The sequence below is a fragment of the Mchenga conophoros genome, linkage group LG19, assembly GCF_057382185.1.
Source record: "Mchenga conophoros isolate Kocher_MC1m ecotype Shallow Benthic linkage group LG19, M_conophoros_male_GT1.1, whole genome shotgun sequence".
Classification (NCBI taxonomy): Eukaryota; Metazoa; Chordata; class Actinopteri; order Cichliformes; family Cichlidae; genus Mchenga; species Mchenga conophoros.
In genome coordinates, this window is record NC_140544.1 from 6,787,970 (window position 1) to 6,800,854 (window position 12,885).

The 12,885-nt window shown below is 39.9% G+C and overlaps 1 protein-coding gene across 6 annotated transcripts in view; it reads left to right on the plus strand.

The window, feature by feature from the left end:
• The window catches only part of letm1 (leucine zipper-EF-hand containing transmembrane protein 1), a 31,752-nt gene extending 19,811 nt beyond the window's left edge, over positions 1 to 11,941 (plus strand). For all 6 annotated transcript variants that reach the window (XM_085256349.1, XM_085256350.1, XM_085256352.1 and 3 more), the window contains one exon: positions 1,624 to 11,941. In XM_085256349.1, the coding sequence (XP_085112475.1) occupies positions 1,624 to 1,776 (153 nt within the window). In that variant the 3' untranslated portion in view covers positions 1,777 to 11,941. The remainder of the gene's footprint in view (positions 1 to 1,623) is intronic.
• The last annotated feature ends 944 nt before the right edge of the window (positions 11,942 to 12,885 follow it).

Genomic DNA, 12,885 nt, shown 5'->3' on the forward strand with positions numbered 1-12,885 from the left:
ACCACATGACATTCTCCCAATCCTCTGCTGTATCATCCATGTGCTCTCTGGCAAACTTCAGACGGGCCTGGACATGCACTGGCTTCAGCAGCGGAACACGTCTGGCACTGCGGGATTTGATTCCCTGCCGTTGTAGTGTGTTACTGATGGTGACCTTTGTTACTTTGGTCCCAGCTCTCTGCAGGTCATTCACCAGGTCCCCCCGTGTGGTTCTGGGATCTTTGCTCACCGTTCTCATGATCATTTTGACCCCACGGGATGAGATCTTGCGTGGAGCCCCAGATCGAGGGAGATTATCAGTGGTCTTGTATGTCTTCCATTTTCTGATGATTGCTCCCACAGTTGATTTTTTCACACCAAGCTGCTTGCCTATTGTAGATTCACTCTTCCCAGTCTGGTGCAGGTCTACAATACTTTTCCTGGTGTCCTTCGAAAGCTCTTTGGTCTTGGCCATGGCGGAGTTTGGAGTCTGACTGTTTGAGGCTGTGGACAGGTGTCTTTTATACAGATGATGAGTTCAAACAGGTGCCATTCATACAGGTAATGAGTGGGGGACAGAAAAGCATCTTACAGAAGACATTACAGGTCTGTGAGAGCCAGAGATTTTCCATGTTTGAGGTGACCAAATACTTATTTTCCACCCTGATTTACGAATAAATTCTTTAAAAATCCTACCATGTGAATTCATGGATTTTTTTTTTCACATTCTGTCTCTCACAGTTGAAGTGTACCTCTGGTGCAAATTACTGACCTCTGTCATCATTTTAAGTGGGGGAACTTGCACAATCGGTGGCTGACTAAATACTTTTTTGCCCCACTGTAACTCCCTGATCAGTCCTTAAGCGCAGGTGTGATCGACTTTGATCACTGGCAGGAGGAAAATGGGTCATCATCGATCCGAATTTGGCCTTGGAGCTGCTATCCAGCATGCCACAAGGAACTGCAGTTTTTATAAAAAATAAACAAACAAACAAAAAAGATTAATCTGATTCATAAATTATACCAACCTCTAGTGGCCATTTGAAGAACTGCACTCTTTGGTATCTACTGTTGGCTTGATTTTTCAGCGCCTGCAGTTTCTGTTTGGAGCGATTTTATTTTATTTTTAACATCACTGTGGTCATGTTGCCAACTTGACTGCCAAATACATGTGTTTTATACACCGTTTTTACTTTTGCTTTTAAAAAACATACCACAGTCTTAATGTGTTTCTAGAGGTTTGATATGCTTTAAAATGAACAAACTCAAAGAGTCTCGCTTGTTAAAAACATTTTAAATGTATGGCATGTTTATGTTTAACCTAAAATATCTCCAGCCCATTTCATCATACAAGCCTTTAAAAGATGTAATGGAAACTAATGGGAGGCTATAAACCAGGACAGAATGGAGGCGTCCAAAATAGTGTCAACACACAAAAACATAGTATCCTGTAATTTCTACATCCAAAATACTTCGCTTTGTTTGAGTCTCACCAAAACATTCTGGTCTTTCCCATAAGTACAATAGCGCTTTATAAGCATCATCAAAAGTTGAGGGTATTGTTATGTGCATGTATATCCTCCACGTGTCTTCAATTGTCTTCTATTCTGTGGTTTTAAACAAAAAATGTTTGTTTTTTTTCAGGTAGTGGAACTGATCGACAAGGAGGACATCGACATCTCCACCTCACAGGTGGCCGACATCATGGTGATGCTTCAGAAAGAGGAGAAGCTGATGGGGAAGGAAAAGGCCAAAGAGAAGGCAGAGAAGGAACAGGCAGCCACACTCAAAAGTTAACTCATTTTGCTTCAGAGACACGAGTGTTTGTAAAAAATGAGCACTCTCCATTGTGACTGGTATCTGGTCATAGAGGACTCTGGACACCAGGTTGATCTGGAGAGGTCGAGAACCGCAAGGTAACAGCTGCCTTCTTCTGAAAATGTCATTCTGCTACAAATTGAGCTCCTAAAAATAAAAAATAAGAAATCTTCAGAGAAGGCTTGTTGCCTTTTAAAATGTACAAATTCAACAAGAAACTAAATTTCTGTCATGTTAAAAAATTAAGTAAGATGTGTGGTAGTTTTACTTCAGTATTTATCAGTGCAGGGAGCACAGTGACATGGAATTGAAAGCTAATCGGAAAAATGGTTTGGGAAATGTGTTATCAGACGTGTTATTTAAAGTTGTAGGTGAACCGTCTTGCCTTTCAGTTCGTTCATGTCATCATCTCGGAGAAATGAGCGATCATTTCCGAACTTTGCACAGTCAACATTGTCATTTCTGTCATTCCGCTCACTTTATTTCCTCTTATATTTTATTTATCCACCTCATACCTGTTTGTAAAGTTTTTTTAAGTTGTACTTGGGCAGGTAGCTTATCGCTGGCTATAACGGTGGCTGCAACCAAAGATGTTATTGGTATTGGAAACAACACAAAAATACTCAAAACATGTTGAAATTACAGGTTAAAAACAATCCATTTTAAAAAGGGGCTTCTAGCGATTATATGCTAAAAACTATTTAGGTTTTTCTTAGATAGGACATCAAACTTTTTCCATGAAAACCAAAACTATAGTACTGCAATTTCTTTACATTTTGCACTCACAAATGGGGAAAAAGTACATTTAGTGCAGCTCTTCATAGATCTTCACTCGCAGCTCTTTATTTAATGCCAAAGTTGCACTGAGATGCATTAATAGCACATTCGAGGTACTCCTAAAGTCATCAGACAAAACAGCAAAGATGGATTTAAACTGTGTAGGATCAGTGTAGGGACAGAAGCCACCAATTAAATGCGTCTGATGCTGCTGTGACAAGTCAGTTGGGCTGTCCCCGAATGGTCCTTCGTTGGGTTCGTGTTCGCCCTTCAGTTTGGATATTGAGATGCTGTTGTTGTTGTAGCGTTTTAGCAGCTATGATGTTTTGCTTGTTCGCTCTCTCAGAGCAGCCTTCGTTATCCGTCGCTAAGGCTTTAAATGTTCCTTGTTGATTTCTACCGAAGCACGCAAACCCAACAAACGATACTGGGGACGGCAAAGTTTAGGAAAGTAAGAGATTCATTTTGCAGTAATTAGTCTGGAAATCGTCCGCTCAGGCGATAGATGAGTTCATGAGTTGTGTCGTAGTTGTCATCGTTTAAATGCAAAGTGGCCTTCTTATCACACAAATTTTATGGTTCTTATAACACTGCATATTTATTTCTGAGGATTTTTAAGAATTTAACGGAGTTGTGACGTTTTCGATTTGCATAATAATTTAATTCTGAACAAATTTGGATGAATTTAAAATTTTAGTCCTGTCTTTTTTTCCTTTTTTGTTCTTTGCACTGTAGCCATGAATGTACGTAGTATGTAAACAAGATTCCTCAGGGCTGTGTGATGATTTTAGATGATTAAATATGTCCTGCTACCTATCCACATATCCCATTCTGTGTTCACACTGCATCAGCTTTTCAATGAAATTTGAAACGATGCTAACTGCACATTTCGATCAGGGGTGCAGTTAATTATTATTTTGCTTATTGGTGCTTCCTAAAAACTTAAAATAGAGTGAGGAAAATGCCCCCTAGAAGACTCCAACCTCATGTTTCCAGTTCGCTAATCCCTCTAATAAATGAATGGAAAACAAATATGTATAATAATGACATTTGATTCCCTAACCATTAATGGTGCTGACAGTATTTGATAAATATTTTTTTTCTGTCTAATTATCATTATTATGCAGCATTTTGAAGACACGTTGACATTTCTGACATCTAAATGATGTGAAATGTAATCTTAATGAACTGATTCATGGGGTAAAAGGGATCAAATAGAAGAATTTCAGACAGATGTATCTAATAACCTCAGATAAAAACTCTTGGTAGTGATGAAATCCAAAAATCTGATTGCTTCTTTGACCGCTGGTGAATTTCTCACATAACTGGCTTCCTGTCCAGCCACACGCGGGTGCCGCGTGAACCCACCGTAACGCCTCCAGCCGCCTCTGTCTGATGAGCTGACCTAGTTTACGGTCTTTGCCGCCGCTCTGGTGTTCCTCCTGCATAATCAGAGAAGAACTCGGGTGTAAACGAGGGTGACGGAGTGGTACTTAAGATAATGCTGAGTGGACAACGCTTCATTTAATCCATTCCCAGAATCCGCCGTCCTACACGTGGAAGTTTAAGAGCTTGTTCATCTTCCATCGGGCATCGTCCCAGCTCGCATCCAGTGCTGCCTGGCGGAGCAAAGGCTCTGCTTCGCCTGGGACCAGTCAGACTGATGGGTGCGGGGTAAACACTCGTCCCATACATGGGCCAAAGCCAGCTCCACTAGAGGGTTGTGTTTAGGTTAGAGACGCTCCGGCGGGACATGGCACGCCGTGCGCTGCATAAATCCGCAGCCAGTGTAAACACTTTAAAAGAACGTTGTGACAACGTCTCGTTTACACTCGGCAGGAGAGCGTGGTGTTTGTGTCACCCCTCCCGCCTGACAAGGGTGAACTCTGAGGAGCACTTTGTATATCAGCACGACTGGCCCTGTTTGGGACAGAGGGTCAAAGGTCAGAGAAGGGGAAAGAGACGAATACCAGAGTGTAAGACTGATGGAGATCAATACACAGGGTTCCTGTGCAGGTCCAGAAAGGGTTGAAATCGACAGGGACCTTTAATGCGTTGCAGTCATTGCTGAAATGTAGATTGATGTCAGTAATGTGCAGTTGCACAGAGCGCTCCTGGGAGCTTATTTTTTACCTTTAACATGATTTTTGCCATGTTTTACTAAATGCACGGAGCTTCAGTTTAGCCAAAGACACCTGACTAGTCAACAAGCAGATAATCAGCCACTTTTCCCTTTCTTTTGATGTGCAAACAGCTAAAAACAAACTGGTTCCACCTTCACCAGTGGGAAGATTTGATCATATTCTTTATACTCAATTGGAGCAAACTGGATATCTACCAGTCTAGCCAACTCTAAAATTCCAAGATGATGGAAAAGGGTGAAAAAATACATCTCAAAACCTACATATTACCACAAAATGATTGCAATATATGAAAACTGGTCAAAACTTCAAATAAATTCAAGGCTGAGGCTCATTTCTTACCTTTTATTCCTTCATTTAGTTCCCTCATGATATTTTAGAAGAAAGTGACTCAGGAGAAATAAAAAGGTGAAAAGGTTTTAGCACACTGTCACTAACGTTGACTGTTCTCTGCACAGTATTGCCACAGTGTAAATGCACTATTCTTTTTTTTTTTTTAAAGCAGTTGGTATGTGTTGACTGGCCGTCTCTGTGTGAATGTCTACAATACAAACCGTCCTCTCAGACTCCTGCTCAGTTGTGGGTGTTGGGTTTAGAAGAACAAACGCTTAAAGGACAATTTTTTTCTTTTCTCCCATTTTGAGGTGGAACAAGTGGCTTCAGCTTGTTAGCAGTATGCTGTAAATCTTTAATTTAAAGTCATCCGAGCTGATGAACTGGGAAGCCGACCTTAAACCTTAATGACTGAATGCTTGCTCTTTAGCCTAAGCTGATTCCACCAGTTTAGTTTTTCTTGTCAATTTCTGACAAAAATCTACATATTTTGTGCTATCAGGTAGAGTAGCTAAAAAGCATTGTGGACTTGGCTTCTTTTGATGATATAATCGTATTACTCTTCCTGTTTGGGGTTTGATGAGCTTGTAGTAACACCTCCCCCCACTTCTTTTTTTGCACCAGTCTTTTTTTTAATTATTAGCGATATGCTGCTTTTTGTAAATTATAATCGACTTTTCTCTTGTGCTGGATGTAAGAGTACAGTCTGTGTAAAGAGGGAAAGGGCAGCTGAAATGGGTAAAGCAGTGGGGATGTGCTCTGTCTGTATTTTCGGTTAAAAAGTAGAAAACGTGTTTCACTATATTTTAAATCATAGTGCAGCCAGACCCATTAACCCGGTAAAGACTGAACCTTGAAGTAGTTGCCAGAAACTTCTGGTATAAGGGTTAGGGTTGTAATAAAGCTAAACTCGCATATGAGTTTTAATTTGTATCAATCATGAATTTATTTAAGTTTTTTGGGTGGAAAAAAATCGCACTGATGATGTCGAGGGTTAAAAATTGTTCTAAAGCTGTGTTCAAGAAGAAGGCGGAGTGCCTCCCCTTTTAAGATCAAACTTTATTGATAATTTATTGATATTGATATTGCTTTGGGATCGTTTGTGTCCGAAACGGCAATCTTTCAGCACAGACTCTAATTGAGGATGCCAAGGCAAATTCACAGCTTTGTCGCCTCCAAAATGCACTTTGGCTTCTTTCTGAACACACAGACACACAAAAAAACCAAGTCCAAAATTCATCTTCGATGTGTTTTAAAGCATCAGAAAGGCCACAATCTGCTTACACGATATTAAACCTCAGAGAGGGGAAAAAAACAAAACCCAAAGAACTTTATGAAATCTAGTTGTAAAAAAGAAAACCAAATAAAAAAGACAGAAATCAGAGACGTTGCAGTAAAATTGCAGTGTAAAATCTTACCCGGTGACACGGTGTTTTTGATATGTTAAAGATAATCCACGTATAGCCTGCTGCAGTTTGCTTGAAAACATTTCTGTTATTTATTTATTGAATCAAAGTTTCCTTTTTTTCACGACTGGGTATTTGATTTTAGTTGAATTTCAAATGTATGACAACACTTTGTAACTGAGATCTTGTGTTTATGTAAAGAATGAATCACAAGTTTTGAATAAATTATGATTTCTCATTTTTGTTTGATTTCTTTATTGTTTCGTTTTACATCTCATTATCTTTTCTAAGTCATCCACACCAACATGTTAGCCATTGTGTGTCATCTGTAAAGCTCGGTGAAGCCTTTTTTTGTTATTTCTCACCCCAAACCATCATGTTATATACATTTATTTTAAAGGGATTTTAGACTGAGCCACATGTTCTCATGTGAAATCTTATTTTTACTTGCAAGATCTGAAATATAACCTTGAGTTCTGTATCATTTAATGCTAAGCTATGCACTTATACTGTTAGCTTTTATCTTTGCTGTCAGCCCCATTTTATTCAGAGCGTGATGGTGAAATCCCAACACTGCAACCCGAGCTACATTATCATAACGAGTCAGTTAAAGAAAATATGTCCAGTGAGTTACGTCAGAGGTCGCACATGTCCGTCCTGTGACCGTGGCTTATGCAGTATGGCCTACAGAGAAACACAAATCTGGACATTGTGTGTATTTTTGTACAGACTTTCTGGGAGTGGGTTGCTCTCTATCTTGTGGATGCTTTCAGCATTGGTTTCATTCCCCAGGCTGTGATCTCTGATATTATAAATGACTAAAGCCCAGGGCAAATGTGTGGTAATTTGCTGTGAATTTCCCATTACAATCTGCATGCCGAAGTGTTAGGGAAACACCCTGGATTTGGTGTCACCTCTGTGGTGACAGGCTGTTTAGTGCTGAGACACTTCCTGACCTCGCTGTGAGCTCGTCCAGGCGCTGTGACAGATTTCAGATTGGCTTTATTTAACTGTGCACTTCAGAGAAAGGTTTGAAAAGCGGGATGAGCGGTATCCAATGAGAGGGCAACAGGATAATTGTGGCAGGGAAGAAGGGAGGCACTTGACACACATAGAGTCAGTACAGTTCACCATGTTCCACAGGAGCAATAAGGCCGTTCTAATCCCCTACCTTATTAAAGCTTTCTTGTTTGCATTCAATTTAGAAAAGAAGAAAACCTACTTTAAGTACTTGAGTGCAGCTTAATTCACGGTGAGACTTTATAGATAGCAGCTGATGTAACAGCGCTACAACTGTTACTTTACAGACTGGCAGCTCTATCGACGGTTTATAAGCATAAATTGTATTAAAATACTATAAATCTCTAAGTATAAAAACTCTAATGCTGCTGTATTTAACATTTTAACAAACTTTTAACAAAATCAGGTCTACGGCAAAAATGCTTTTAAAAATAAATCTAGTCAGACTTTATAATAATACCGGAGAATGAAACACATTTCGACTTTTACATTTAGGTATCGTGATCAGATGGCCACTTTAAATAGTCACCCTATTTTGGTGAAAGGCTTAAATGAAATAAGAAAAGTAACATTTCAAATCTTATATCAACTCTCTTTGACCTTGGATTTGACCTTCCTAATAGCAGGGACATGTTGAAATACTGCGACTCATGCAGCCTGCACCGGTGAAATGCATAGAGTCTAACCTTTGCCTTTCCTCTCCGCTGTTAAACAATTAAAGACGTTTGGTTGTGGAGACGTGTATAGACAGACGTGTAGCTGAGTGATGAAACCGGCACGTCTACATGTCATTTAATGTTTCCTATTAAGTCTTACCTATACAGAGCTTTTTCTGATTATTTTTAACTGTTACATAACAAAGAATGGAGACATTTAAGACATAAGGTTATGAGTATGTATGAATAAAACTCATCTAAACAATGCAGTGAAGCGTAAAATGTTTTAAAACGAACGGAAATATCATGCAAACAGTAACCAATCAGCGACTTTAACTGTCATATGTGGATTCGGACCTTTTATCTCTGAAACAGGCAACTTGTGAACAGCTGATTAATGGCTGTAGTGGTTTCTGTGGCCCGTTGCGAGCCACGTGAACAATGAGATGCCGACTCTAGTAACAAAACACATAGAACAGCTTGCTGTTTATCTTTTTTTCTCAACCTTTTTAGCTGTTTTCAAAAATAACGGTACATTACAGTAGAAAATGTGTTTCTGATGGCGCGGTGTGACAAAAGTCCGTCCATCTCATCTAACACCACACTGTGTAGTCTAGGCTCCTTGTTTGACAGAAACATTTTCTATTTCATGCAGGAGGAGAGGATTTCTAGGCCGAACATGACTCCTCTAATTTGCTGCCCGGTTGCGATCCGAGTTGTGTCACAGACAAAATACGAGACAGTGCTCCACTTTAAATTAGTCGCAGAAAAATCCCCCAGCTGTGATGAAGAAGCTTTCAGGCACAGTCCAACAGTGACACGTATTTTTTCGTGTCACTGTTTTGTTCAAAAGAATTTTGCAATAGCATGTGTCTGAATATTTGATGTAAAACTGGGAATACTCGGGGCCCTATGCATCCAGTCCGGCTGCTTTATTCACATTCACATTGTTCCTCGGTGTATGACATGCTTTCGTGCAAGCTTTAAAATGCTGAAAATGAAACCCAGTCATGTGAAATGTGTGTGGCTCAATGTAAACACTTGCTAACGGAGCACTAAAACCAGAAGAGCTGAACTTGCTGAAAGCAACAGACACCCTGTAACAGTCAAGTTAAATGTTTTCCCTCTTTGTTCCTGCGCTCCGCTTCCATCCTTCATCACATCCCCGCGGAGAACAAAAGATATTTACACCTCAGTCGGTTCAGCAGGTAGGTGTCAGGAGTTTGTCTGGGCTGCCTGTCACGAAAAGGGGAAGCGCATCTCTAAACCAGCTCACGGCGACGGCGTTTCGGGCCTGCAGCCAGTAGCTGAAGAAATCGCATTGATCTCGGGAAGCGCGAGGTGTCTGCTTCAGGGCGTTTTTGTTTATGGAGGAACAATATTCTAATGAGGAGGTGTTGATTACAGAGGCGCCTGGGAGGTTTTGAGAGGCTTCAGCAACGCAAAGATGATGATGCTGACAGTTCTGTGCATGCAGTTTGTAATCGGGTTCATGGAGACAAAGACAAGACTGAATGCTACCGTGCAATGCTGAAACCGCCTGTTGCCCTCGGGATTGTTGAGCGTTGGCTGTAACACAGTACGGCCTTTTTTAATTTCAGTGGGAATGAGATCCAATGTGAGGGTTGTAAAATGAACAAGTTTGGAAAATGCATCTTTGGAATTCAGGGTGAAAGGCTAATGAGTATAAGCTACCTATTTTAGATGTCTGGGTCACTCTAGATTGCTGGGAGTGAATATCAGAGCTGTACAATGTTTGTATATGCTTTGCAAATAGACTATTTAGTTTTTATTTCATGTATAGAGTTAAATAATGTATATATAGATATATATAAGTTATTAATCCCAGAACGCTTGATTTTATCCCCCTCACAAACATTACTTCCAGGATGTTATTTAAGATGATCCACCTTTCCATCTGTTAGAGGGATTTGGGTGGTTGCCAGTTTGGTACCTGCTGCCGAAGGCTGCAAAATTAAACGCAGAAGCAGATCTCAAATGCTACGATCAGCTGTATGAAAATAACAGACTTGAGAGTTTCCATGAAGTGTGCACTTAAAACAGTTGATGGCTCATTTTGAGGTCTTAACTGCAGTATGAGCTGTGTTCTTTAACACGTGGTTTAAATGTAAATATGTCACGTGGCAGTAGCTGATCCCTGACTGTCGTACCTGAGCGCGGTTTGTAAACGCAGCTTTGTGAGGAATCCTCCTGTTGTGTTGGATCTGCTGCTGAAAAACTGTCATCCTGTATATTTCACGCTCTCCTCACAGCTCCCGCAGCGAGCTGTGAGATTTTCTCAAATATGTGATCTGACTGGGCCAGTCTGACTCTGGGGAGGGAAAAAAACATTCAGCCGGGAATGTGTGGCACGCTTCGGCCCTTCATGTACTCTTAAAACAAGAGAAAGAGGAAGTGACTTGTTTATGACACGCAGATGATGTCTTTTCGTCTCTTCACAGGTGCTTCATGCTGCTGTACTGTAACATTTTTATTTATTTCTTTTTAAGCTTTGGGTCTCCCACAGCAGAGGCTTAGTTCATTAATGACCGTGTCTAAAAATCAGTGCCTGTTTACATATGTATCTCCTGGAAAACTGCAGTTATTAAAACAATCAAACAATCTCCTTACAGTATAATGACTCTGACGTTTTGGATTGAAGTACATTGCCTGTTTATGCAACTTACTTCAACTGTAGGATTTACGCCCACCTGGTGAAATAAAGTAAGATGTATCTCTATTTTTAGCTCAGTGTTTGGTCTCCACCACCTCCTTAGGGGGGAAAAAGTGTCTTTACCAGCTGTTTCTATACATTTCCAGTTAGTCTCAAAGCAGTTATAAATCACTGTTTTATAAAGCGACAGCTTTAAACTTTGATTTTTTTAGTTTGGGCACAGAAAGAACTGGAGAGACTGCAGTTTGTGCTAAGTGTAGATGATAGCAAAGGTTTTGAAAGCTCATCTTTGGAGTTCGCCTTCAGTCAGCTATTATTTGACCGACTGTAGTTTTTTTTTTTCTTTTCTTTTAACCTCATGTTGCTTTGAAAACACTCAAAGTTAACATGTCAAGAAACTGCAGACAAAAAAACAACACCTCACAAACCACAGTGGTGCTAAATGTTAATGTAACACCTGGCAGGTGAGGTCTATGAAAACTTCCTGTTATGTCACACACTAAGAAAATCTGCTGTTACATGGTTACCTTTTAGTTCACAAATATGAACATAAAGATGCAAAGAAAAAAAAGTACAAACCCTGATATACTCAGTTACTCTGATGACCTCTGAATTGCTTTTGTATCATTTTCAGAGTTCTGCATTATGCTTCAGCAAATTATTTGCTTTGGGTTTCATCATTTTCCTGTGGTTGTAGTTCAAAGCCATTCATTTAAAGATTCATGGTCACTGCTGTTATTCCATCAGTCACGACAGCTGAATGTTCAGTCTCTGTACAGAGGCTCCTGAACCGCTTTCGAAAGCTGGGAGAGGACATAAAGAGAAACAAGAACTCCCGCAGCTGCAAACAACCTGAAAGAAACGCTCACGTCACATTTTACACTGAGATGCTCATTTGTTGTGGAAGAAGTCGAAATACGCCGCAGTCAAAACATGAATGTTTATGGAATGAGAAACTGATCCCTGTTTAGGCTGAAAACTGTTTACTGCTGATAGCGAAACCGCACCGCTGCTTTGTAGTCTGACGTACTGCAAACTGCTCCTAAACGAAGCAGAGCTGACACATCTGCATTGTTCTGAAGGTGCTGTGATCACTTTGCTTGAAACTCACTGCAATAAATCTCTCATCACGTCTTCTGTCTGTGGTTCTGTCTTCTGTCTTACTGGATACAAACCATACTGATCAGAGCTCGTGACGTACAACTATTTCATGTTTAAAATATTTATTTAGTCTTTTAATTGTATGCAAATCAAATCACCATTTTAAAGTTTTATTCATTTTTTTTTTTATTAATTTAAATCATGGACTTGATACCAGAAGAAAAAAACGCTTTTGTGCTAAATAGGTTTGGGGTGTCTTGCTCATTTCACAGGTTTTGCCACTCAGGTCTTTTGCAGTCTGGCCACCAGATGGCGGGGCGTGACAGTGTTTTGGTGGCCTGGATGAATAAATACCCCCACTGGAAACCCGTGACTGCTTGTGTTTTTGTGAGTCCTAAATGAGCAGAGTTGTGACTGAGAGCAAATAATTAAATAACGTAGGGTTAGGTGGGAGGGAAATCATTGTTGCCATGTAAGCTGCTGATCCCTTAAAAGAGCCAATGAGTCGACTTTTAAAGACTGTGATTGTGCAGCCTTTGTGGTTTCATTGCATTTTATTACAGGAAAAAAAAAACTATAAAAGTGTTTGTTACTAATGTCCTTAGTAGCACAGCGATTAGGCAAAATAGAAAATGGGTGTTGAAAGTGTTGAAACTGAAATGTTGTTTTCTGAAGATGGTTTTAGATCACCTGAGAGACTGCTTGCCCTTCGTTGTTGTTGTTTTTAAGATGATTGTTATCCAGCAAAATTTTAAAGCCTTTTGTTCAACTAACATTTGTTTTTGTCATCGTTTTCTTATGAATTGCTCAAAGAAAAAGTAGTTGCATACATTCATGTCTATCAGAATTCATATTTAGTAGATTTAGATACAGATTTCTTTAATGACCAAACTACACTCAGTAGACACTTTTATAGTTACATCTACAGACACGGTCAAGATGACCTGCTAAAGTTAAAAGAGCATCAGATTTGCAAAGAA